The following is a 25,123-nucleotide window of genomic DNA, read 5'->3' as shown; positions in this document are numbered from 1 at the left end:
CCAATTTATACAGCACATAAGCAGGAACATTCCCACCGTTATTTACAGAATGTGGTGACTTTTGTGTTTTTTATCTTCCTTGTTTCTTGGCGTTTGGAACATGCTGACCTTCACATGTAGCCAACCTCCCTGTTCTTGTAAGCTTCTAGATAAGCAAGTTACTGTGAAACTCAGCCAAATATTTCTAAGACAAACGCCCTAGGGGGGGGGCGCATCAATGGCTCCCCGCAGTCTCCCAAATGGGACCTGTGTCCATCAGATGCCCTACAAAATCTTTACAACATTATTGATTACGTTCCCGAAATTATTTTTCGAAAACTCTGAGGCCATTTTGTGGTTACTGACTGTTTTCTAATCCCCTCACCTTTCCCTTTATCCCCATCCCCCCGCCCATCTAGCAACCCTCAGTTTTTCCTCTTTGTCCCCAGAACTGTTTCTGATGCAGTGGTGATTTTTTAAAGAACAGGTTGAGTAGTGTGCTAGGTGCAAAACCCAGATTGCAAGGAAATAATAAAAAGAAGAGATGACTTCTGGGAAACCTGAGAGCTACCTTTAAATATTTGAAAATTGTCATGTGAAAGAGGAAATGGACTTATTTGTTGTTCCACATAGGAGCATTGGGAATAGGTGTTAATGTTAAAATATTTGGTTTTGGTGTGAGGAAAAGCTTATTTGCTGTCAAAAACCAAAATAAGGCTACATTGCAAATCCATTTAGTAGCTTTTCACTAGAGGGGTGCAGACAAGTTTCATGATTCTGGATACATATGTTGTAGAAAGAATCAGGTGGGAAGTTGGAGCAAACTGCAACTAATCTTCCAGTTAGCTCTTTTTGATATATTGATTAGTTCAATTTCCCAGCCAGGGGATTTATTGTGTATATATTTTTAATACTTAAAATGAGTAAAGGCTGGAAATGTTTCATATTCGTTATTCTTTTCTCCCTTCAAATATTTTTAAGTAGTGTTTGCTTGGCTAGAGATGAGACATGTGAAAACTACTTCCTGGCATAATTTCAGTACTTAATGTTTCAAAAAATGTTTAATACACAGGGTTGGCAAAGGATAACCTTTATTACCTAAATTTCATAGTATCTACTGTATCCCAGTTTGTGGTACCAACTTACTCAGCTTACTCAGCCTGGAGATGAGATATTCTAGCCAGCCACAGATTCTCATTTGGCTCCTCATTTCTTCAAGATGTTGCTGAACTGTCTGGATTGATGGTCTGCTACTGACCTGTACTCAATAGACTTGTACAGAGCAGCTTAGACATTTATGAGGAAGTTTGGTCTCGAGCTTGCAGACACCATTTATCAAAAGCTTGAAGAAACAGTCTTCAGGGAGGGTGTTCTCAATGACAGTTTTCCTGGCTTCCATAAAAACTAAAATATTTCACTGGGACACGCCAGATGAGCCAGCATCTCGGTACCTAGATAACATTTTACTGGCTGCCCATAGAATTGGGTTTGTAGAATTGAGTTTGGTATGATGCCAATATCTTAGATTCAGAGTTGTTAATAAAATATAGCCCTTTTAAATACTTTTTGTCTATTATAAAGATGGTAAGGGTTCTGTTTATTTGGGTCCTCAACAAAGAAATTTCTGTCTGACCTCTGTACCAAACCCTCTCTCCTACTGTGTTTCTCCGAAAATAAGACATAAAGACATAGCCAGACCATCAGCTCTAATGCGTCTTTAGAAGCAAAAATTAATATAAGATCTGGTATTATATTATATTGTATATTTTATAGTATATTTTGTATTGTATTGTATTATATTTTGTATTGTGTTGTGTTAAATTATGTTATAGTAAAATAAGACTGGATCTTATTAATTTTTGCTCCTAAAGATTCATTAACGCTGATTGTCTGGCTAGGTCTTATTTTCAGGGAAACACAGTAACCACTTACCTATTCTAATATCATGAGTACTGTGGATTGTTTTTTGCGAAGGGTTTCCTTTTTTGAATTTGCTGCAAGAAAAGAACTAAAGTAATATTCTTTCCATAGACAAATACATATATTTGTTAATATTTTTATTTGAAAAGTAGATATAGATTTGTATGATGTGGAAATGTAAAAACAAACAAACAAACAAAAAAAACCCAGGAAGTTAATGTACCCTATAATTCTAATTTTAGTTAAAACTAGCAGTTTGGTATATACACAATTTTTGTTTACCACATATATTATTTTGTGTTTCTAACCCAGACCAGGTAATATTATGCATTGTTTTGCAGCTTATTTCACCTAATATCTTGAACATACCTGCCACATATTCAAGTCTAAATTACCATAGTTTGTTGCCTTGCCTTGATTGGAGCTGAGGTGCCAACACTTCGACCCACCATTGCTTCTTCACCAACTGTACAACTGTAATCACAGTGAAAAGGCAAATGATGTCTTTACTAACATTTTGAAAATAGTTTTGACCTCATGGACCTCTGAAAAAATTCTCACGGTCCTTCAGAGGTCTATAGTTCACAGTTTGAAAACTACCAACTTAATAGTTTCTAGAATTTTGTATCAGGTAAAGAAGGACTTTATTCATGTCAAGTTCATAAAAATGTCTTCTCTCTAGTATTTTTATGTTTTTTATTTAATTTTCCACATTTAAAGTTAGCTGAAATTTTATGTTTATGTCAGGCATCAGATTGGATCAAGTTTTTAAATGATTAACCTGATCACAATATCATTTTGTTGCAATCCATTTTTCTCCCTAATTTGAAATGCTGTCCTTATTGCTATATGCATTTTTGCCGTTACTTATGACTTCACTGTTTTCCACTCTATTCTTCTTTTGCTCGACTCATACTATTTTATTTTTAATTTTCTGTACCATATATATTTGTCACAAATCTATAACAAGATGAGATATAAATGCATCAATAATTAAGATACTGGAAGGAAGTGGTATGTGTTATTAAAAGTGGGGATGTTTACAATTTGATGTATACGTTGGCAAGTTTATAGTTTATAAATGTTCATTATCATCATCATCATCATAAATATTTCTAGGTTGGTGATGACAAAACTGTGAAGCAGTGGAAAATGGATGGACCAGGTTTTGGAGAAGAGGAAGAACCATTGCATACAATATTAGGAAAGGTACAAAAAGAAATCGACTCATGCTTTGTGTATTAAAATTTTTCTCTGTTACTTAAAATTATTTCATAATTTTAATTTCCAAAAGATGTAAATAAGAAAGCAAAGACTTTAGGCTATAGTAATTGACCTATTTTAATTTTAAGCACTATTTGATGCAATTAAGGTCCTGTGCAGTTAAAGAATTTGATTTCTGTTTTTAGCTAGAGGATGCAATGAAACATTTCCCTGGAGGGAAATCTATAAGGTAAAAGGTCAGAAAAAATAATGCTTTAGCTTCCGTCTGATTTATATCATCATATATCTTATGTAAAGCTCAGAATTTCTTAAAAGAATCCTTTAGGAAATGAAGCATATAATAATAGGACTTTTTGTATAAATCTTATGTACATTTTTTTATAACATTCTGCAAATCAGGTGATATGGTTTAGTTATAGCTTAAGTATAACTCAGAATATTTGACCTACCCATGTTTTATAATGCATAATGCTTACATTTTCATATTAAGCAAAATTCTAAAGTTAGAGTTAATCTTTAAATATATGCATTTTTAAAATCACTTTGTCATTTCACTATTATAGTTTGTATATAAGTCTGCTTTTCAGGTTTCAAGAGGTTCGAAATGTTCTTAAAGGGACATGGAGATGGGGTATGAGTATAAGATGGAAGTAATTTGCAAGTGGTTAAAAAAAAAATAGTAATTCCTAAAACAAAATTGGTTTCATACTTGTAAAATGCTTTTTCTCTAAAAGTTGCAAATGAATTTTAAAAATTCTTAGTCTTTATCTCTGTGGCATTGGCAAGTAATTCTTATTGTGGACAAGTTTGTAGGAACTGTATTCATGAATAAAAAGTGATTAGAAACCTGTAAATGCTGTTAAGAGTTCTTAAAGTATTGGCTAAATATTTCCCTATAATTTTCTTTGTAATGTTTTTTATCAGATAGTACAAAGGCAGACTTTAATCTGGACCTGAATAGATTAATCACATACTTGAAGTGAATAATAGCAAATTTATGAGATTTTGTTGCTTTTAACAATATTTGCATCCATCCTCACCAATTTTATTTCTCCTTCTAAATTTTAATCCAGTTGTTGGTATCTGTGTTTCTGCCCTGGGAGTCAGTATTTCACATGTTCAATGTGGAATGAAGTTTGTGTTTCACTAGTTGGTTCCAAGAACCTTCAATACCCAATGATGATTTAAAAATACTTTAGTGATATATATTCAAACATAATTAAATGCATCCCATGTTAACATTTTTCTTTATTCCCAAATGTGTGATAAGAAACATTACTCCTTATGGTACTGTTTTCTCCTTTACGTGAGGGCTTCAAAGAAGTTTCTCTGTGAACGGGCATCTCTCTCAAAAAAAATGAGTGTAGATAAATATATTTAAAATACTATTCTGTAGATTAGAAGTAGTAATGAAAAGACTCATCTATAACAACCTCTTTGCTTTCAAAGACGGTGTATACGGGAATTGATCATCACTGGAAAGAAGGCGTTTTTGCTACATGTGGACAGCAAGTAGATATTTGGGATGAACAAAGAACCAGTCCTATATGTTCAATGACCTGGGGATTCGACAGTATAAGTAGTGTTAAGTTTAATCCGATTGAGGTAATGTTTCTTTTTGAAATATTTTCTGTTTCCTTATTATTTATAATTTCAGCTCTGTTTAGGAAAACTTTTAAATGTATGATATAAGATTTTCCTGAGTTTTAATAGTGTTCTGGCATTTGGTCAATTTTCAAAATTATATCTGAGTTCTGATACTTTTGGTGAGATCTTGACGTGTTTGCCTGCTGTTTGGTCCCAGCTACCAGTGGTTCCAGCACTCTTAGAGGAGGGTGTGTGCATGTGCTTATGGGAATAGAATTCAAGTAAATATTGTACTGTGAAACTTCGGTATTACTTATGCCTTCAAAACTCATGTGTCACAGATTATTGCATCATTCTCTAGGGAAATGTTATTTTCGTTAACTCTCTCAGAGGTCAGAAAAAAGAGCAGTGAGAGAAGTCTGAAATGTCATTCCTAATCCCTTCCCGGTCTAAGAGAAGAATTGGAGTTTGGCTACTACTTATTGTTAATTCAGATCTGAATTTAGGAAAGGAGGCTGCCCTGAAAGCTAAGTTAGCCCTTGGACTCCAGGTCTTTCCCAAACGTTTTCTGAATATATAGAAATAGGTGAACTCATTGTCCAGAAGACTCAGTAGAGATGCCTTTTCCTGTAGAAAGAAAAGGAAATTGCTGCATATATAAGCTGATTTTAGAAGTCATCAGATTATAATGTTAGATAGTGTGAGAGAAAATCCTGATACACAAGTTTTATACTCTGGGAGACCCAAGCTGACAAAAGGAGGGTAGAAAGGCCAAGTCAAGGTAGCAGGGTATAAAAATTGTTTGTATGATGTATTGGAACATGAGGTGCTTCAGCATGATGTGAGCGTGGCCTTGTGCTACTGAGAAGTCAATCAGAGGACACGCTTCCTGGCCCCAGCACATATCTGCATATATACTTCTGGGTGGGGTTATCAGTCTAGAGCAGAGATTAGCAAACCATAGTCTGTGAATCCAGTTCCTGTTTTTGTAAATACAGTTTTGCTAGAACACATCCATGCCCTTTAGCTTACATATTGTTTGTAGCTACCTTTGCACTACAGTGGCAGAATTGTGCAAATGCTACAGAGATCACATGGCTCACAAAGTCTAAAATACTTACTCTCTGGCCCTTTACAGAAAAAGTTTGCTGATACCTGGTCTAGAGTATCTATCTGTACTATGTTTGCCTTATTCCATCCTCTACCTCTCTTTGTTTGCTGTGGTTATAGAAGTGAGATACAGCATGAAGGGGCAGCCAGCTCTGCCGAATTAGGCCATGTGACACTAGACAGAAGCGGGCTACAAATACAAGCGATTTGTGGGAACATTTCATGTCCTGCTAGATGTGGAACTAATAGTTTGAACTGTTATTTCCTACCAGTGTGCCCTTGTTGTGCCTTTGACCGTCTATAGTCCAGACTTTTCTGTATATTTGTTTCTTTATTTTTAAAATGATGTTAATTATATCTTTCAGTGCACTTCATAGGTTTGTTGTAAGTATAAAATGTGACAATACCGGGAGTGCCAAAAAATGTATACACATGATTTGTATTTATCTTTTGTTATCAGTATATATTGGGTATACAATTTTATATTGAGTATTACAAATTTAATAGTGTTTTCCTTCCTTAAAATGTGTATACATTTTTTTGGCAACCTCTGTCTATGTGAATATTTTTAAAAGGCGCTGTCCAAATTTCAGATGGTGATGCTATTACTATTTAAAAAAAAAAGAAAAGAAGGAACAAACATGTTGATTCCTACTTCTCTGAGGGAAGATCTTTCACTTTTCTATTTTGATGAATAGCTGTCAGAAGAACTGATGGATAATTCTAAAATCATAATTATTAGTGATGACCCAGCGACCATGTTTTTCAAATTTGCTTGTATTAACAACTATTTGTTCAGCTGTGTTCATGGTCTTTTTTTTTTTTAACTTACCAATTGAGTTGGTGACAGCAAATGGTGTTTGTGTCTCTTGTATGAAATTTAATGGAAAAGGCATGTTGTTGCGAACAAATGGAGTATATTTGTCTCCTCTAATCATTAATAACAAATTTTCTGTTAAAAATACTGAAGCCTAGAATTCTAATAAAGCCAAAAGTTTATGCTGAGCATTGCTACATTTTTACAGTGTATAAGTCAGCTTTCAGTCTAGGTAGAATTTTTGCTTCACTCAGATCAAAGTCTTTATTTTTAGAAATGGAACCTGGTCAGACCTTGAGGTAACATAATGAGATACTAAGAAATGTTGAGAGGAGTCACTAGGGTTAGGTTTCAAACAGGAAGTGATTTAAAAGTGTTTTGGAACCATAATGATGTTTTATTTGAACTTTGTTCACACATGTGGTAGGGGTTAGCTGGCCACACAGCTGTTTAGTAAATAACTCTTGTTGTGCCTCTTATATTTGCAATAGAAAGTAATTAGTAGGGGGAGAAGCCAAGAGTTGTTAGTGTCAGGAACCATGAGTTAGCAGGAATGGTGCTACAGCGGGTGGAATTCAGGGCTCCACTGGTAGCTAAAGGGCTTATTTTCACTTAATGCCAAGGATTACATAAGTACCTTGCATGTTTGTAACTGACTTACAAATAAATGTTTGAAACAGTTAAAGAGCAGGCCTGATTTAAACAGAGGCTTAATATACCTGATGAAATGTTTACTAGTAAGGTAATAATTTATGTAATTAAGAAATATTTCCATACAGATACTAACTTTTAAATGATACTACCTAATGCTGCCCGGTTGCAGTAAAGTTGACATATTCCCACATTGCAGTGTATATTGGTACAACTCTCTGGGAAACGATTAGCCCTAAATATCAAAAGCCATAAGTTTTTTAACGCTTTTTGATTCAGTAATGCCAGTACTGAAATTTTATCCTTAGGGTAAAAAAGCTAAATGTATGAAAATGCTTATTAAAGTGTTATAATACTGAAAAAGCTAAATGTATGAAAATGCTTATTAAAGTGTTATAATACTGAAAAAGAGAAAGCAGGTCTCAGTTGAGAATGGATAAGTAAAATATGTTGTTACAAAATAGAACACAGAATTATGCATGGGGATTTAACAGTGAAAATACTTGACTCAGGTTGCTGAGATTATGGGTATGAGTGATTCATTGTACCCTCTTAAAATGGACTTTTAATGTTGTAACTTTGTATCCTAAACAGACATTAAGGGTAATTAAATCATTTGTTCACTGAATGGACATGGTTTGCTGCCAAGCCTGACTTTTAACTCGTGATTGTTATACTTATTTTTAGACATTTCTCTTGGGAAGTTGTGCTTCTGACAGGAATATAGTACTATACGATATGAGGCAAGCTACTCCTCTGAAAAAGGTGAGTTTCAGTTTGTCTTCTGCTTTATACAATTGTTAAAGCATTCCTCTGTAAATTGAGTGATTGAAAATATGGAGCAAATGTTTCTTCAAAATTCAAAAAAAAATTTTTTAATAGAAATGTTCTCAGAACCCACAGTGATTGTAGTTGTATTCTCTCAGCACCTGTCACTTTTTATACACCGTTAAATTTCTACTAGACTGGATCCTGGTCTTTGTCTTCCATTATGCCAGTAAATTTTAGCCATCCGGTTAGCGTTTATTAAATTAGAAGTTCTTAAATTAAAAGTATTACATCCCATTACTTCAGGCCCCAAGATACGTATAGTATTTTATTCCAGAAAATTTTATAACTATATAACCAAGTTTATTTGTTTAGTTACATGCTGATGGGTACCAGTTTGGTGTTCTAGGTGTTTTAGGACTTAGATATGAAAGCTAATACAACCTTAGGCTGACTCTAAAGAGGGAGAAAAATATTGTCGGTATTATATTGTCATGATAAGTGAAAGGGTATAAAGTTGGTTTCAAGTATGTACTAGAATTGTAAGTACAGAAGAAGGGTTAGATATCATTGATGTTCATTGTCATAGTCTACATGTAAAAGATGTGCTTCTAATATTTTTGTTGTTCCTCAATCACTTTTATAATATGTAATAAATTTAAGAATATTAGAAATAGAGTATATTCATTGAAGTTTGAACTTGACAAATGTGATAACCTTCCAAAGTACCACTTGAATCATTTCACTCACTCATGGGATATAGTGGGAAGATCCTACATGAATTTTGGTTTTAGACTTGAAGCAGGTCATTTAATCTGTGTTTCTCCTGTAAAACGGTGATATTAATGACTATCTTGTAGCACATTGGTGAGAATACACGATACTTGAAGCATTTATCAGAAAGCTAACATGAAGTACTTGCTTAATAAGTAGTAGTTTCTGCCCCCTCCACCCTTCAAGTTTTTAAATGGTGTTCCATTGCTTTTAGTTTGAAGAAGAGAAATGTAGCCTGGCTTTCAAGGCCCTCCAAAATCTGGTCCCATTTTGTATTCCATTCATTTATTTGTTTCAGTCAGTAAGGCAACATATAAATAGGGTTTGTCACATTGCAGGTCACCTGGATAGATGCAGAGATGCTCTTTTATTTCTTCATTCTATCTACTAGACTATTGATGTCTCTTCTATTCTCTCTTAAATGTAGTAGTTAATCAGGGGTTGTACTCCCCGACCAGGTCTATTTTTGGAAATGTGAGAGCGGAATTTTAGAGACTGGTACTGGCGTTTAGTGGGCAGGTGCCTGGGAAGCTAAACATCCTACAATGGACAATCACACAGTGTAAGATTATGCTACCCAAAATGTTCCTATTGAGAAGCTCTGTAATAAACTGGTCCTTCACAGGGCAGCGCAAATCATGCTTGTCTTTTGAAACCTTTCTTCTTCATTTTAACTCTAAGCTTACCATTAATTTTACCTCTAATTTGATACTTAATCACTTACTGCTTCATTGTTTATATTTTAATTTTTCTTATGTATGTCTCATTTTCCTGATTAAACTATGTTATTTGAGATCAAGGGACCATATATTAAGTATTTTTATGTTTTTCAATATTCACCACTGCCTGTGTATTCAGGAAGTAATTATTGGTTGGTTTCTTTTTCTATTGCACCGAGTCAAGTATTGAGCCCACAATAGGTATTCTCTAAATATTTGCTTAAATTGAAGGGGGAAAGAAAGGAAAGGAAATGAAGTGGGAAATTATTCATTTTAGAGGGAATTAATTTCATAGTAATAGGTTAGTATGTTTCCTTTCTCAGGTCATCTTAGACATGAGAACAAATACAATTTGTTGGAACCCTATGGAAGCCTTCGTTTTTACTGCAGCAAACGAAGATTACAAGTAAGTTTCCGTCTTTTTAAAACTCATTTCTGTCAGAAATGGCTCAATTATATGTCTTACTAATTAAATAATGTTTCCTACATAGTATTCCTTCCTATATGTCAGAAAACTGTCATTTGTTTTGCTAAAAAAAATTTTTTTCCCCCAAATTGGAGAACAACTACTAGCTTCTTAGAAAAGTATTCTCAGTTTTCAAAATGATACTGACAAGAGACAATAAACTATGACCTGTGGACCAAATCCTGTCTGCTGCCTATTTTTGTAAAGTTTTGTTGGAATATAGCCACACTGGTGTACTGAATATGGCTACTTTGTGCTATAATGCCTGAGTTGAGTAGTTGCAATAGAGACCATATGGCCCACAAAACCAAAAGTGTTTATCGGCCCCTTTACAGAAAAAGTTGTCTGATCTCTGATGCAAACCATGTAAATGATGACTAAACCATACGTGTTTTAGTAGAAACTAAAAATACCTACCTACAAAATTTGTGGCTCTTCAGGTGGATGACAGCTTACGTAGTCATGTTATCAGCAGCTATCACTGTTACTTCAGTAAGACAAAAGGAAAAACACAGTTTCAGTCTTTACCGTAGTATTTGTAGATATATTATTCTGTGGCTATGTAAAAGTGACTTAGTGGCCTTATGTTCTTTGCCTAGATGCAATTTTATGATTCCTTGTATATTGCTTTAAAACTTGTTGAAGCATTTCACATTGACTGTCTTATGTATCTTTGCCATATCCCTGTAAGGTCGATAGACATGTGTTATCCCCGTCTTAGAGATGAAGCTATTGAAGAAGGGAGTTTAGTCTCGTAGTGAGAAAGGAGTGTGTTAATCAATTTTTTTTATCCAAAGCACTTATTGTAAGTGCTATGCATATGGTAGGTTCATAATACTGGTTTTTGGGGGTTTTTTTGTTTTGTTTTTTGTTTTTTTGAGAACGTGGAAGTTCATCGTTGGGTTGAACTTTAGAGCTTCTGCGTTTAAGTTCTGCGTACTTTCTGCTACTGTTTATGAAAGCATAAATTAGCTCAGAAATAGGATTTATTATATGATGCTATAGTGGTACCAACTAAAAACATCTATTACAACTTTCTGTACTAAAAAGTTCAGTTGGATGCTCATTAACTAGCAATACCAAACCAAATTAATTGAAGCCCTTTTAGCCTTTATTGACATTTTGAAATCAAATGGCCTTGTTCCGGTTAAAGGGGTTAAAGACAAGAAAAGAATGTCCCGTAGACCAACCTTATTAAGGTTTCTAAAGCTCATTTTAATTGGCTATTTTGGCAAGATAATCTTTTTTTCGGGGTATCCCTGGAATTTCTTATTTCTTGCCTTGGGAAGAATCACATATGGCACTTGAAACAAAGAATACATTCCTTGTAAGAAGTGACTGTTAGAGTACCATAATTGCTCTTACTTCAAAGTGATCTTGCTGTGGTATCCTTTCTCTATGTTTTTAATATTTTCTTTTATTGCCCTTTAAGTAGCCTAATGATTCTGAATTAGAAACTGAAGTTCAAGCCTGGACCCAGCCAGTAAATACTGGTAGAAATATGAACAAGTTGTGTAAACTAGCTCTGCGCCATGGTTTCATCATCTGTAAAATAAGAGAGTTGGAATAGATGATTCCTGAAGAATTTTATAACTCAAAACGTTGTTTATATAAATAAATGTCCATTCATTTATGGGTCGATTTGCTTGTAATTTGACTTAATTTTTAACCTTTTTCTAAGGTAGAAATTAAAGCAGAATTTACTGAAAAACAAAATAAAAATAGAATTTACCAAAACAAAGCGAACCTGGTTGAAAACCACTGCTCTAGACAGGGAATATAAAGCAGTTTGTCAACTCAGCAATTTAACCTCACAAATCACTATGACCTTGGATGACTATCCTGTGGTGGTTATATTGGAAGATTTTTAAGAGGAACACTGATTTGTCTCTTATGAGAATTTCATGGTATTTGGGGTATTTTATCGTTAACGTCAGTGACTTTTTGTAGTAAAGGTATTAAAAATTCTTTTCGATGTGTTAAATTTTTTTAAAACATTTTATTTTGAACTAAAATTTGTAAAAAGTTGCCCCAAAAAAGGTAAAAATAGCACCTGGCAGCCAACTTCCCCTAATGTTAATGTCTTCCATAACTATAGTTCAGTTGCAAAACCAGGAAATTAACATTGGTACCATACTATTAACTAAACTGCAGACTTTGTTCCATCACCAGTTTAATGTTCTTTTTCTACCCGAGGATCCAACGCAGGAGCAAATGTTGCATTTGATTGTCCTGCCTCCTTTGTCTGCTCAGTCTCTGTTCTTCGGTCTACCCTTGTCTTTCATGACCTTAGTACTTTTGAAAAGGACTCGCTTGTTTGTTATTTTGTAGACTGCCTTTAATTTGGGCTTAACTGATGTTTCTCATTATTATGCATTTTTTGGAAAGAATACCACAAAACTGATAAGCCTCTGGTGCATCAAATCAGGGTTACATAATGTCAGTGTGTCTTATAACTGGTGATGTTAACCTTGATCACTTAGTTAAGGTGGCATCTGCCAGGTTTCTCCACCATAAAGTTACTGTTTTTTCCTCTTATAATTAACACATACCTTGGGGGAGATACTCTGAAATTTTGTAGCTATCCTGTTCCTTCTCAAACTTGCACTCACTAACCTTAGCATCTTAAAGTGTTTTGATGTTAGGAACTTGGTCACAGTAATGCTGTTTTACTGTTGTCCATTGTCCATGTTGGCTCAATTTGAAGGGCTATTCTTTTAGCTGTTGATTAAGAAGAATGTTTTAAACCTTGACAGTCATGAAGTTATTGTTTTTACCAATTGTGTACATGCAGTTTTCTAACTTTACTACAGCCTTTGAAAGGCTGTGCTCACCCTTATATATCATTGCTAGAATAAGTTAGTGCAGTTTTGTTAGAAATGATTTGTCAACTCAAGCCTTAAAATGCTCGTGACTTTGGACTTAATAATCCTAGGAATTGATTGTAGGAATCTGTCCAGATTTAATTGAAACCATCTCCTGCAATTAAAGATTTAATGTCAAAAATTGAAATATTGGAATTTTATTTAAGAATTCATGAATAAATTATTAATGAATTTAAATTATAAACTATTTTAACTCATATTTAAATATACAACCATTAAAATATTTTCAAAAAAAGATTTTTCAATGAGTAAATGCTCATAATGTATGCTACATGAAATATCTGAATACAGAACTTTATACAGTATTATTGAGAGTATCAGATACTCTCAATTTTATTAAGAGTCTATATTTAAATTGCATGGTGAAAAGATTAGAAATAATTACTCTGTGGTGACTTTCTCTGGGTGGTGGAATTAAAGGTAAGTTTGTTACTCATTGTACTTTGAAATTTACACATTTTCAACAATGAGATTTATGTTTATAAAGATGAAAGTGTGTATGTTTAATCTTAAGAGATAATAAAAACTATTGGTATTTTCTTTTTCCCTTTTCTGCTGTCTAAGGAATTAAGCTGTTGATTTAGATGTGCATTATTTAGCAAATGGTCTTTCAGTAGTGTCTCTTACAATTGCATATGCTTCTTTATAGAAATTTGTATCAAGTAATTAAAAATCCTTTTGCAGCTTATATACTTTTGACATGCGTGCACTGGACACTCCCGTAATGGTCCACATGGATCATGTTTCCGCAGTGCTTGATGTGGATTACGCCCCCACTGGGAAGGAGTTTGTGTCCGCCAGTTTTGATAAATCTATTCGAATCTTTCCTGTGGATAAAAGTAGAAGCAGGTATGTTACTCCCAATAAACCACTTGTTTTTGTTGGATTTTTCCTTGCCTTAATCATTTTTTTTAAGTGTGTTTGGTTGTGTGTATGTGATGGCGCCCACGCCCCGGTTTATTGTAACGTGGGGTACCAGCTTCCACTGTGTCATCTCTGGGCAAAACCTCAGCCTGTTGGGCAGTTTCTTTCACTGAATAGGATGTTGTCTTTATATAATTTGTTGATAAGAAATTTTAGTGTTTGCCTTAGGAGAAAGCCTTTTATTTTAGAATCATTTGTAAATGTTTGATAGTGAACTTTTTTTTAATAAAGACTGTTTTTAGAGTGGTTTTAGGTTTACAACAAAATTGAGAGGAAGAAACAGATTTCCCATATGTCCCTGATTCCACACATGCACAGTCTCCCTCACTACCAACGTCGCCACCAGAGTTGTGCACTTGTTACCAAGGGTGAACTTACATCGACACATCATGTCACCCAAAGTCTGTAGTTTACCTTAGGGCTCACGCTTGGTTCTGTGGGTTTGGACAAATGTATAGCAGAGATCTGCCAGTACACTATCGTACGGAGAATTTTCGTCACCCTAGAATGTAGTAAACTTAAACAGTTTTTAAAATTGATAATGAAGAACTTAGCTAAGTTTTTCCCTAATACAGTTGAAGAGCAATTAATAATACCTTATATTTGTTATTTCTTATTCAAATTCAGTTTACACACTAAGGCAAAAAAAAAGAAAAAAGGAAAAGAGAGAGAGAGAAAAAGAACAGTTTAAGTTGTCAGGGTCATTCTCCCTCCATTATGCTTAGTAGGTATATGTCCAGGAATGATCAAGGGGTGGGAGACAGAATTACTTGGCTGTCCTGTACTCTGTGTGTGTCTCATTCCATAAGCGCATTGAGTGTCTTCAAGTGTTTAAGATGTTTTGTATACCTTGGCCCTCTTCTACGTATTATACATTATTGAATGTAGTACATATTTCTATTATCTGTATCGTATTATTATTTTGAGGTAGTTTACAGAAAACTATAAAGTTTGGCATTTTAAGGTTTTTAAGGCTAATTTTGACTACACTTGATTTTTTGCTTTATAGCCTGACTTTAAAACCTAACTCCTATATAAGATGCAGCCCTTGTATAGTGTGCTATGGTTTACAGAGCACTTTTATACACAATCTTCTTGTTCTGTAGTAAGGCCTTACATAGGTTCCTGGAAGCATATTCACAGAAAATCCAAGTAAACTGGAAGAAATTTATCTGTAAAAAATAATGATCGTTAAAGGATTATGGTGTCTGTCACTCACACTTGAAGATATGACCACCTCCATTTTAATATAATAATATTAGTAACATTAAAATTTAAAAAGAAAATCTAAATATCTCTAAAATACAATAAAAATACATACCAGGGGTGCCAAAAAATGTATACCAGTGGACACTTTGGTCACCATTGCTCAGGCAGTAGTTCGCCGTCATCAGAAGTGTCTGGATGCTGATGGTAACCACTTTGAGCACCTCTTCTAATTGCAGAAGTCAAACTTGTATTCATCTTCTGTTATCGTATATATTGAGTATTACAATTTTAATAGTTTTCCTTAAAATGTGTATAAATTTTTTGGCACCCTTTGTGTACACACACACACTACACGCATGCGTATGCCTATATACATATACTTTATTGAATGGCCTGGTCTTGCTTGATAAAATTATAGTTCAGTGGGGAGAAGATGGGCTTGGTGAAAGATAATGGGGAATGACTGGAAGTAGTAGAAAAGGAAAGGAGAAAAGTGAGGGAAAGGAAAGAACAGAACCTGCATATGAGGGTGAGAGGTAATGGCCCTGTGCTGGACAACAGTGAGGAGCTGGTAAAGCAGTTTACTCGGCTTCGTAAAGATTGATGGTAGCAGAGAATTTTTCTGGGACTCTTTTTTTCACTTAAAAAAAATCTAGAGAGCATTCAATTTGATATTGTTAATACAACAGGGTGGGAAAATCTCACTATTTTAGTGCAGTATGAGAATTTTAATCATTACTCTTAATGGTAACTAGCCTAACTTCTACAGTGTTGAAGGTTTCTGAACCTTCTGCTGAAAGAATGCTGTTTGTTTTCAAAGGCATATCATGTCCTCCTGACTCCCCGTCTTTCTGTTCCAATAGGGCCAGGAGTAGGGTGCAGAATTAAAGGAGTTACTCATTCTCAGGGTTGTGCAAGTGCCAACCCTACGTCTATACAACCCTGAAAGTGAGTGCCTCCTTCAGCGTTTACACTGTTGCTACCTCATTGGCCTTACTCTAATCCCAGCCCTGTGTTCACAACCGAAAGCACTTTCAGACCAAGCTTCCTCCTGAGAGTCAAGCAACACATCTGTACCTTTTTTGTCATAGCCAGTCTGCTTGTCTCTTTGGTGTTTTTATTTATGATAGTTGTATCTTGCTTTCCTCCAATTTAAGGAAGCCATATTGATTCCTAACCCACCTTGTATTGTCAATTGATTGCCAGCAAATTATTGTTATCATCACTGTGTATCTGATTAAAAAGGTCTTTAAATCAAATGCATATTGATGGGAGCATGCTGACAACTTTGATAGTCATTCCATCCCCAGAGCTTCATTCCATCATCTCCATTGTAGAACTCCTCGTGTTGATTTCTGTATAGCTACTAACTTGATATTATCCAAACTGTCATAAACGGTTTGTTGGGATTTTTCAGTCAGGCCCAAGGCAAGGCTTATAGTTTCCACTTTTCTCACCTTTCTGGAAAGTATTAAGCATCAAGAGAATGTCACCCTCCATCATTTCTTGGCACCCAAACCTCCAAAGTAGTAGGGCACTATTTTTCCAATAGGTGGGAAAAGAACAAAGAGTAAGAGAAATGGGAGTGTTTAGATACCTATAATTTCAAGGGCCCACCAGTTGAGTTTAAGCTGAACTATTTCAAAACCAGTATGGACAACTAAATACAAGTCTGGCTAAAAATGTGAAATTAAAATTGTATGAAGTGAGGAGTTCTTACACCCCATTTCTGGGGAATTGTCTGCTGATGTCATTTGGAGGTTTTATAATCATAGTCTTAGTATGTGTTACTTCCTGTTTGGTTTACATATAAATGATATTCCCTCTGACCTTTGCCTTCATCTACTTGAAAGCTAGTTCTGTTTGTTTCCATGTGGCCTGCTCTAGTTTCCTATCGTTACAAACATCAAATAACACAGGCAGTGCTTTGAATGACCTGTATTTTAAAAATATTTTCCTTTGAAAGACCTTAAAATGGTTAGTTATTTTTAAAGTAAATTCTGTGTAGATTTTTTATAACTACAGTTGAATCGATATTTGAACGTAGGCTTCTATTGGGATTTCATGAAATATTTACTAAGCAAACAAGTAAATTGATTACATTTACATAGAGCTGTTAGTTTATTTTGACTTTGTATATAAAGAATTTAAGTTTTTAAAATATCTCTGAATAGTATAACTTGTAATGAGCTTTATATATCTATCATATGTGCAAGCATAAACGTATTTGTAAGTTAACTCTGCATAGTTTACCAGTAAGGAGGATTCTAAGTTGGTTAAGTGACTAACCATTAGATTTGACTGGTCTAATACATGAACAGGTTATTTTTAATGGTTACCAAAGCCTGATTGAATTTCCTAATGTTTATATTTATTACATGGCTATAGATGGAAAAGGGCCTCTTAAATAACAGAGATTATAAGAATTTAGTCTTGTAAAGCAGTGCATTGACAGGCTAAGGAAAAGCAATTTCATCTACTTTTCATTTTAATAGGATGTTCTTTCTAACAATTTTCCTATTTTTAGAAGTAAATGTAATATGATTTATGTGCATGTTCACTTACGACCTGAAAACATATCTTTCAGAAACAGTGTAAAAGACTAGCTTTGTGACTGTATTTCAGAGATGTTTTGATAGATATGAATTCTGCTTGATTTTGACGTCATGTATGGGTTTTCTTTTACTGTTTGTTTGTTGTGCTTCTTTCCTTTTTCTAAGTAGTCTGCATTTTGAGTCTTTTTTTTTTTAATCCAGATGTGGAAAATTTATTTCTTGAGAAGTCTCATCTTTTTAATTTTCTGTGACCTTATCTTTTACTTTCTTTTTAATGCTGTTCTTTACACTTCCCAATATAGCATCTTCTGTGAATTCACTTAGCATGTTTCACAGTCTTTCCAAATAGGTATGATATTTGACACCTCCATTTATTAAATGATTCTTAACTCATCAGACACTTCTGTAGCCCTCCCTTTCTTTTTACGCATGTAAATCAGCTCTCACTTCAATTAAGTAAGCTTTTTAAACAATTTTACCGAAACACAAATCAGATATCATGATCAACATACCATGATGTGCTCTTTGAATGCCATTGCATTTATTTTGTTTTCCTGTAAAATGAAAAAAGAATAGTATGGTGGTTGACCAGAATTGATTTGAGGGTACAAGGGGGAAGCTTATTAAAAACACTCTATTTCTTATTTTTATAAAATTACTCCAGGTTCAACATATTTTGTGTTACATGCCTTCAGTTATTTTGTGAACTTTTCTAGGCGTCTAGTTTTGCTTAGTTTGTTTATATTTATTTTTCTTTTTGGATTCTAACTTCTCTGAGGAGAAGAATTTTTTTTTAAATCCCCAATACTTAGCATAGAATATTGTTAGTTTGGTTCAATAAAAATACATTAAAACGAATTTGAATTTCTCTTTTATACTCTCTTAGAACTCAAAAATTGTGTCCTGATACTTGATAGGCAGTGGTTAAAGAAAATCTGTACCAAAATACAAACGGTTTTAACTTAATTCCTCTTCTGTAGGGAAGTCTATCACACAAAAAGAATGCAACACGTTATCTGTGTAAAATGGACTTCTGACAGCAAATACATTATGTGTGGATCTGATGAAATGAATATTCGTCTGTGGAAAGCTAACGCTTCTGAAAAATTGGGTGTGGTAAGAGACCCCAATTTCTTTCATTGTCATAAAGCTAGTTTCTAATTTTATTGGATGTCATTATATTATAAAGAGAATTTATTTGAAGTGTTTTAGGTGTTTTGGTCAAATTGGCATAGTTGTGATAAAAAGAAATAACTTAGCACCAAAACAGACAAGGCTGTATTAAGATTTCCTTTTTTTTTTTTTTTTTTTTTGTTATTGTTTTTTTAGGTCAAAGGCACCTTCAGAGGTCTTTGTTAATTCAGGTGTTTGATAATATTTGTTCTTGATTCTTTGTGTTTTCCTTGAGGTAGGGAGAGAAGATGTAGGGACTAGAAGCTTAGAGCTTAGAACAACTATTTCTTTTGTTAAAGAAATAGTAATCTGGCAGATTAAAGGCTGCAAGTCCCTGGGAGTTCTTTTAATATCAAAGACACAGTGAAACACTGAAAAAAAAACAACAACAAAAGGCTTCAGACTTTAAAAAGAAATTAAATGAAAATATAACAGATATTATCGTTGGCTATCTACCTCAGGGTTGTGGGGTTATGGCTGATTTTTTGTTCTTGATATTTTTCTAAATGTCTCATGTTTTCTCTAAGAAACATAACGATGTTTATATCAGAAATAAATGTTAAGTTTAAGAAGGAGAGGTTAAGGGTTGTTTTCTGCTTAGCCTCGGTAGGAAGATCAAGATATGATAAGCAGTAATTAAAGACAATTATGTTTTATATTTAATGATTGGTAAGTATTACACTATGCCTAGTTTTCAATTCATTAATTGTTCCTCTAAGTTGTATCATCCTTAACATTTGCTAAACAAAGGCAGTTAATACAGAATCGAATACTTGCTTTTTTGTTTTAATAGTTATTTCTGTAGAAAAAAAGTTGAGTGGTTAATTTAGCTGGTTTTCTCTGGTATTGATACCTAGGGCAGGTCCAACTCAGTGGTCCACATAGCGCTGCTCCCTCGCACTGCTGTTTTTCACTTGCTGGCATTTATCACATTGTAGACATATATACTGCCTAAAAGGAAATTCAGTGCTCGCAGAGCTGGTATTAGTAACGTAACCTTGTAAAGGGCACAATTACATTGGCAATTTTGGTTGCATATCATAAAAGTTTAGTTTGAGGGAAAGTTTTGGTGCATCCTAGGTTTGTTACACTGAAACAGGACAACACACCATTCATTCATTAAAATTCAAAATGCAATTTTTCAGCTTACATCACGAGAAAAAGCAGCCAAAGATTATAACCAGAAGTTGAAGGAGAAATTTCAGTATCATCCTCATATAAGACGAATTGCTCGTCACCGCCATCTACCAAAATCTATCTACAGCCAGATTCAAGAACAGCGCATCATGAAAGAAGCTCGTCGACGAAAGTATGTTTTGGGGCATTTGATATGAATGAATCAAATGAAAGAATATTTGAATATATGAAAGAATATTTGGGGCATTTCTATCTCAGTACCCTTTTCTGACTTCCCCTCTCATCTCACCAAAAACAAACAAAAAACCTTCCTTTCAAGGGAATAGTTTATGTGCTGTTACATATTAGAGATGTTTTTGAAGACTTCTCTGAGTTTTTCTTTTCTAATAAAAGGCGAAGCAACAAACATAAGATTGTGAGAGTTTCTAATTCCTCTTTTTGAGAATATGTTTAAAGGACAGATAATGAAAATAACATTTATCAAAATAAAAAAATGCTTCAGCTCATGCTAAAAGCTATTGTAAATAGATAATGTTTTAAAAAATGATTTCTAATATAGGTAGAATTAAGAGATATTACGTATATTCCAAGTTAAAGAATGCAAAGAACTCATCATGCACATTTTTTAAATAAAAATTTTCTAATATGCTTTATCACAACGTTTGGAATCAGGTATTTTGGCTCTAAAGCAGAACTCCTCCCCACCATCACCATTTCCATATGGAATATTCTCTTTGCAGTTCTTGAATTCATGCAAAGTATTACAGAAATTCTAAGGTGGAACTCTTTTTTTTTTTAGAGTATACAAATGATTATAATTTTTCTGTCTTTGGATAGATGCTGGGATTGAGTCCCTTTTAAATATTTTAATAACTGGGGCAGGTTGTTAAACTTAATAAAAGGCACTGACATGTAATAAGAAAAGAAGCAATTACATAAGTTAACAAAAGTTGATTTCTAGCTACTTTTTACCTAATTTCATTGTGAAATCTTTTTTTTTCAGTAGGGAGTTTTCCAGTGAAAGAAAATGCTTTGTGATTTTTCTGTGAAAGTTTTCTTTGGTTTAAAATGGTTTCTCATAGACTTGCTTATGTTTTGTATATTTTGTTTTATTTCTAGGGAAGTGAATCGTCTCAAACATAGCAAGCCTGGATCTGTGCCGATTGTGTCAGAGAAGAAGAAACACATAGTGGCAGTTGTGAAATAATATTTGGTATTCCCACCAATATTGATGTATAATTATTTGTTATGTTTTGTGTCAGAGAAGAAGAAACACATAGTGGCAGTTGTTAAATAATATTTGGTATTCCTACCAATATTGATGTATAATTATTTGTTATGTTTTAGAAGAAACACATAGTGGCAGTTGTTAAATAATATTTGGTATTCCCACCAATGCTGATGTGTAATTATTTGTTATCTTTTTATTTGCAGACTACAAATAAAAATACAGTTGAGCCTTGAACAACACAGGTTTGAACTGACTGGGTCCACTTATATGTGGATTTGTTTCAATAAATACACAGTTGGCCCTTTGTATTCCCAGGTTTTGCATCCAGGGATTCAACCAACCGTGGATCAAACACAGTATTTTCTTTCCGAGGTTGGAAATCTGCAAATGTAGAGGGTCGACTGAAGTTATATGTGGATTTTCGACTGCCCAGTGGGTCGGCGCCCCTAACCTCCACATTGTTCAGGGATCAACTATACTGGTTCTCAGTATAACAAACAGTTTAGTTATCTGTATAGAACTTTATTGTTGCTCATTTTAACTACCCAGAAATATTACCTTTAAAAGGTGGCCTGGTTCATAAGACTGTCCCAACATTTTATCCTTAATCTACTTTCTTACTAAAGAATACAGTATTTGCAAACTAACTTATTTTTTCTGTTAGAAATTGCAGATATACTTTTTCTCTGATTATTATAGATGCTTTTGCTCTATCATTATAGATACTATAAGTTTACATTTAAGACCAAACATCTCTTGTGTTACCTTTAATATTACTTTCAATAATTACTGCAATGATTCTTCTTAAGATTTCATAGAACATGTGAAAGAATAATGTCAGAACTTTTTTCAGTTGAATTTACTGTCTGTGCTCATATTTGGCTTTTTGAGACTTTAAAGATGATCAGCCTGTATTTATGTAACTTTCATAATTGATCATTTCAATTTATGGTCAAGTCACAATAATAAACATCCTTTTTCTCAGCATTGTAACTGAACCATTTCTGCTAAATAATTTATCTTCAATCTCACTAAATCGCAAATAGTTCTGTGTGACATCAGTTAGTAAACTATTACAAATACATATAAACCTAAATTTTAGGAAATTTAAACTAAAGAAGAGATTTTAAAAATCCAAAGAAAAAATATGTTGTTTAAAAATACATAATACCAAATAAGTAGTAAAAATAAGACACACACAGAGACGATAAAGATCAAAATCTGGAGAGGGGTGAGGACACGGAGTGAGATACGCAGGAGACTTCAGCTTTTTGGTAAGGTTTATTTCTTGAGCTCTTTGTTCGTTCATTCTATTATTTTTTATGCTTTCTTGGGTTGCTTAAATATTTCATCATCTCTTTCATAAGGGTGAGAAGAGATGAACCGTCTGTCTTTTAATCCGTATGGTCTATTGTAGGCCTCAAATTACTTGATTTTTAAGGTGAAAGTGAACCTATACTGCTATTTGCTTGGATGTGATTTCAAAGAAAATACACAAATGACTGATCCATAAACGTGAGTTTCTGTGTCAGTTTGAGTTTTTAAGAAGCAGATACCTAAATGGGATAGGATGCGCAAGAGATTTATTAAAGGGATTGTCTTGAGGATGAACCTCTTAAGGAGGGAGCAGGAGTAGGCAGGGAGAGCCTTTCGTCTCTACTATCGGCTTGACTTCTGTGAAGAGTCAGGAAGGAAGGGGCCTGGGTAGGAAGAGCCTCAGACAGCTGTGCAGTTCTAGACAAGGTTGGGCCAGGCTGACGTGGTATCCATGAGCCAAAGTCGCTCGTCAAAGGATTCCCACGTGGTGCAAGAATGGGCCAGCACTAGACCCTCACTGCTCAGTCAGGGACAAGGAGCAGCACTGGGGCGGCATGACCTTGCAGTGAATACAGTGGTGGACCCAAGAGGTGGCAGCTGGGACTTGGTCACAAGTAAAAGGTAAAGCTGGGGCTTTACCAGCTTAGGAGAGGGAGTTTGGGTAGGTGATTGATACTCCCTATCACTGACAGGCCGAAACTCACCCCTTCTGTCTTCCATCGTCTTACCACCTTAGCAGGTCTTGGTGACTGACTTAATGGTGTGACTTAAACTTTCATTCCTGACGTATCTGAGCCCTTGGTAATCATCCCTTCTTAGGCTGGGTTGCTACCCACATTCACAGTTGCAGTAGAGCAAGGGAATACCAGTAGGCACCAAATGGATTGCCTGTGTTCTGCATGGATTTCTCCCATCCCACCCACTCCTGCTGATCAGAGTCAATTACCCCTGCCAACGAGGGTGACAGCTCTTACAGCCTACTGATCCCTGAACATAAGTCCAAAGTACTTTGGTGACAGTCTCCCCATGTAGTTCAGTAGAACTTTTGCTATGTTTCCTAGCAAGAGTGTGCCCCTTTTGGTGACCAATACTTCCAACCTTGTAAAGCCCAGAGGTTTAGGAATGGGAAGCAGAGTCCTCCAGTGGGCACTAGAAATGATGGTGGTAGGAGCCACTCCTTTCTCTGGGTTCTTGGACTGATACAGAGGTTTGTGATTCTATGTATATACTGCACCCCATAGGATGGTAGCTGAGCTTGTGCTTACATCGTGACTTTAGTAGGCCGTTTAGTGATCTATGGGACTGCACGTTTCTGGATTGCATGTATGCGATAAGACCAGTAGGTTGGGCCACTGATACTCTTTGCTATGAAGTAGGTCCCCTGAATGAACACTGTTGAGTAGGATTTATGCTTATGATTAGGCATTCCTTTGACACCCAAATAGTGGTGCTGACTGAGGCTTTGTTGCTCTGGTAGCTGGGGATACCAGAAAAGGTATTCCTATGAAAGTGAATTGCTTGGCCCTTCTAGGAGGATCAAAAGGATCCAATGAAGTCAAGTTGACACCAACTGGCCTGTTCTAAAGGAATAGTGCCATATTGGAGGCATAGGTTGGACAGTCAGACACATGGCTAAGTCAGCTTTGGCAAGAGGGGCTCATCTGTAGGGCTCATGCGTAGCCTCTCTCTGCCACAAGCCATTCCATCCTTGTGCCCATTGTGCCTCTTTCAGGCTAGCTAATGTCAACTGATGGAATCATTTTGTCTACTAGGTTATTCAGTGCCTCTTCTATGGTGGATGCTTTCTGGTGGACATTAACATGTTATACAAAAATACTTACTCTTTATTCATACTCCCTCACGTCCATTCACTTCCTTTACCCCAGATTGTCTCTGATCTAGCCCTTTTCCTTCCATACCCTGACCATTGCCTCGGAATCTCACCTAAGGCCACTTCTACATAAAATGGTGACCATGTACATTGATCACAGATCTGCCCATTGGGAAAATTTTCCTTTACCAGTGTCTTTCAAGACCACTCCTTTAAATGCCTATAATGCTGCCGTGTTTATTTGTATCGTACACCCACAATTTGAGCAAGACCAACCCATTGGTAACGTAATCTTGGGCATGTCCTCTGTCAGCTGGTTGTACCTCCCCTCCCCATATGGCTGTAGGTGTAAGCGGGAGGAATGGCAGTGATGCAACTCTGGTGGGTGACATGGAGGTCTGGACTGCCTGCTCATACAGCTTACCTGTGACTCCTGGTCCCGCCGGGCCCAGTCTCAGATGTACCATTTTTGTCTTCTGATGGACTTCTGCTGAGTTCATACAACGTTGTGTCTTGGTAGGTCTGACTACACTTAGCTCATAATGGGCCGTCCTGGACACATGGTTACCTGGTGCTCCTGGTCAAGCATACTGTGTCTACCAGAGCTCGGTAACACACTAGGAGCTATTTCTCAAAAGGTATAATTCTCCAGTGCAGATGGCATGGCCTTGCTCTGGAATCCTAAAGTTTTGTGTTGTGATTCTCCCACTGGGGCTTGCCGTAAACTCCGAACTGCATCTTTCTCCCACCGCTGATGCTTCCTACCCCAACAGGTCTGTTGATCTTATGACCCAAGCTTCAGGGCTGCTTGCACCACATCCTGGACCTGCCTCAGAGCTATTTCCT

At 35.3% G+C, this 25,123-nt stretch overlaps 1 protein-coding gene across 3 annotated transcripts in view; it reads left to right on the top strand.

Annotated features, from left to right (window-relative positions):
* DCAF13 (DDB1 and CUL4 associated factor 13) overlaps positions 1–22,647 on the top strand; it is a 35,996-nt gene extending 13,349 nt beyond the window's left edge. Inside the window, exons 4-12 of one of the 3 annotated variants that reach the window (XM_081070905.1) lie at positions 3,019–3,108; positions 4,573–4,728; positions 7,976–8,053; positions 9,873–9,955; positions 13,585–13,749; positions 18,569–18,704; positions 19,907–20,070; positions 21,018–21,096; positions 21,265–22,647. In XM_081070905.1, coding sequence (XP_080927031.1) covers positions 3,019–3,108; positions 4,573–4,728; positions 7,976–8,053; positions 9,873–9,955; positions 13,585–13,749; positions 18,569–18,704; positions 19,907–20,070; positions 21,018–21,096; positions 21,265–21,300 — 987 coding nt within the window. In that variant the 3' untranslated portion in view covers positions 21,301–22,647. Of the gene's footprint in view, positions 1–3,018; positions 3,109–4,572; positions 4,729–7,975; positions 8,054–9,872; positions 9,956–13,584; positions 13,750–18,568; positions 18,705–19,906; positions 20,071–21,017; positions 21,238–21,264 lie in introns of those variants that run through there. The other 2 variants (XM_081070907.1, XM_081070906.1) reach the window with 2 other exon arrangements.
* Positions 22,648–25,123: the final 2,476 nt, after the last annotated feature.

Source organism: Rhinolophus hipposideros (assembly GCF_964194185.1).
Source record: "Rhinolophus hipposideros genome assembly, chromosome: 13".
Classification (NCBI taxonomy): Eukaryota; Metazoa; Chordata; class Mammalia; order Chiroptera; family Rhinolophidae; genus Rhinolophus; species Rhinolophus hipposideros.
The sequence above is the reverse complement of the archived record's forward strand: the minus strand, read 5'-3'. Positions and strand labels throughout refer to the sequence as shown.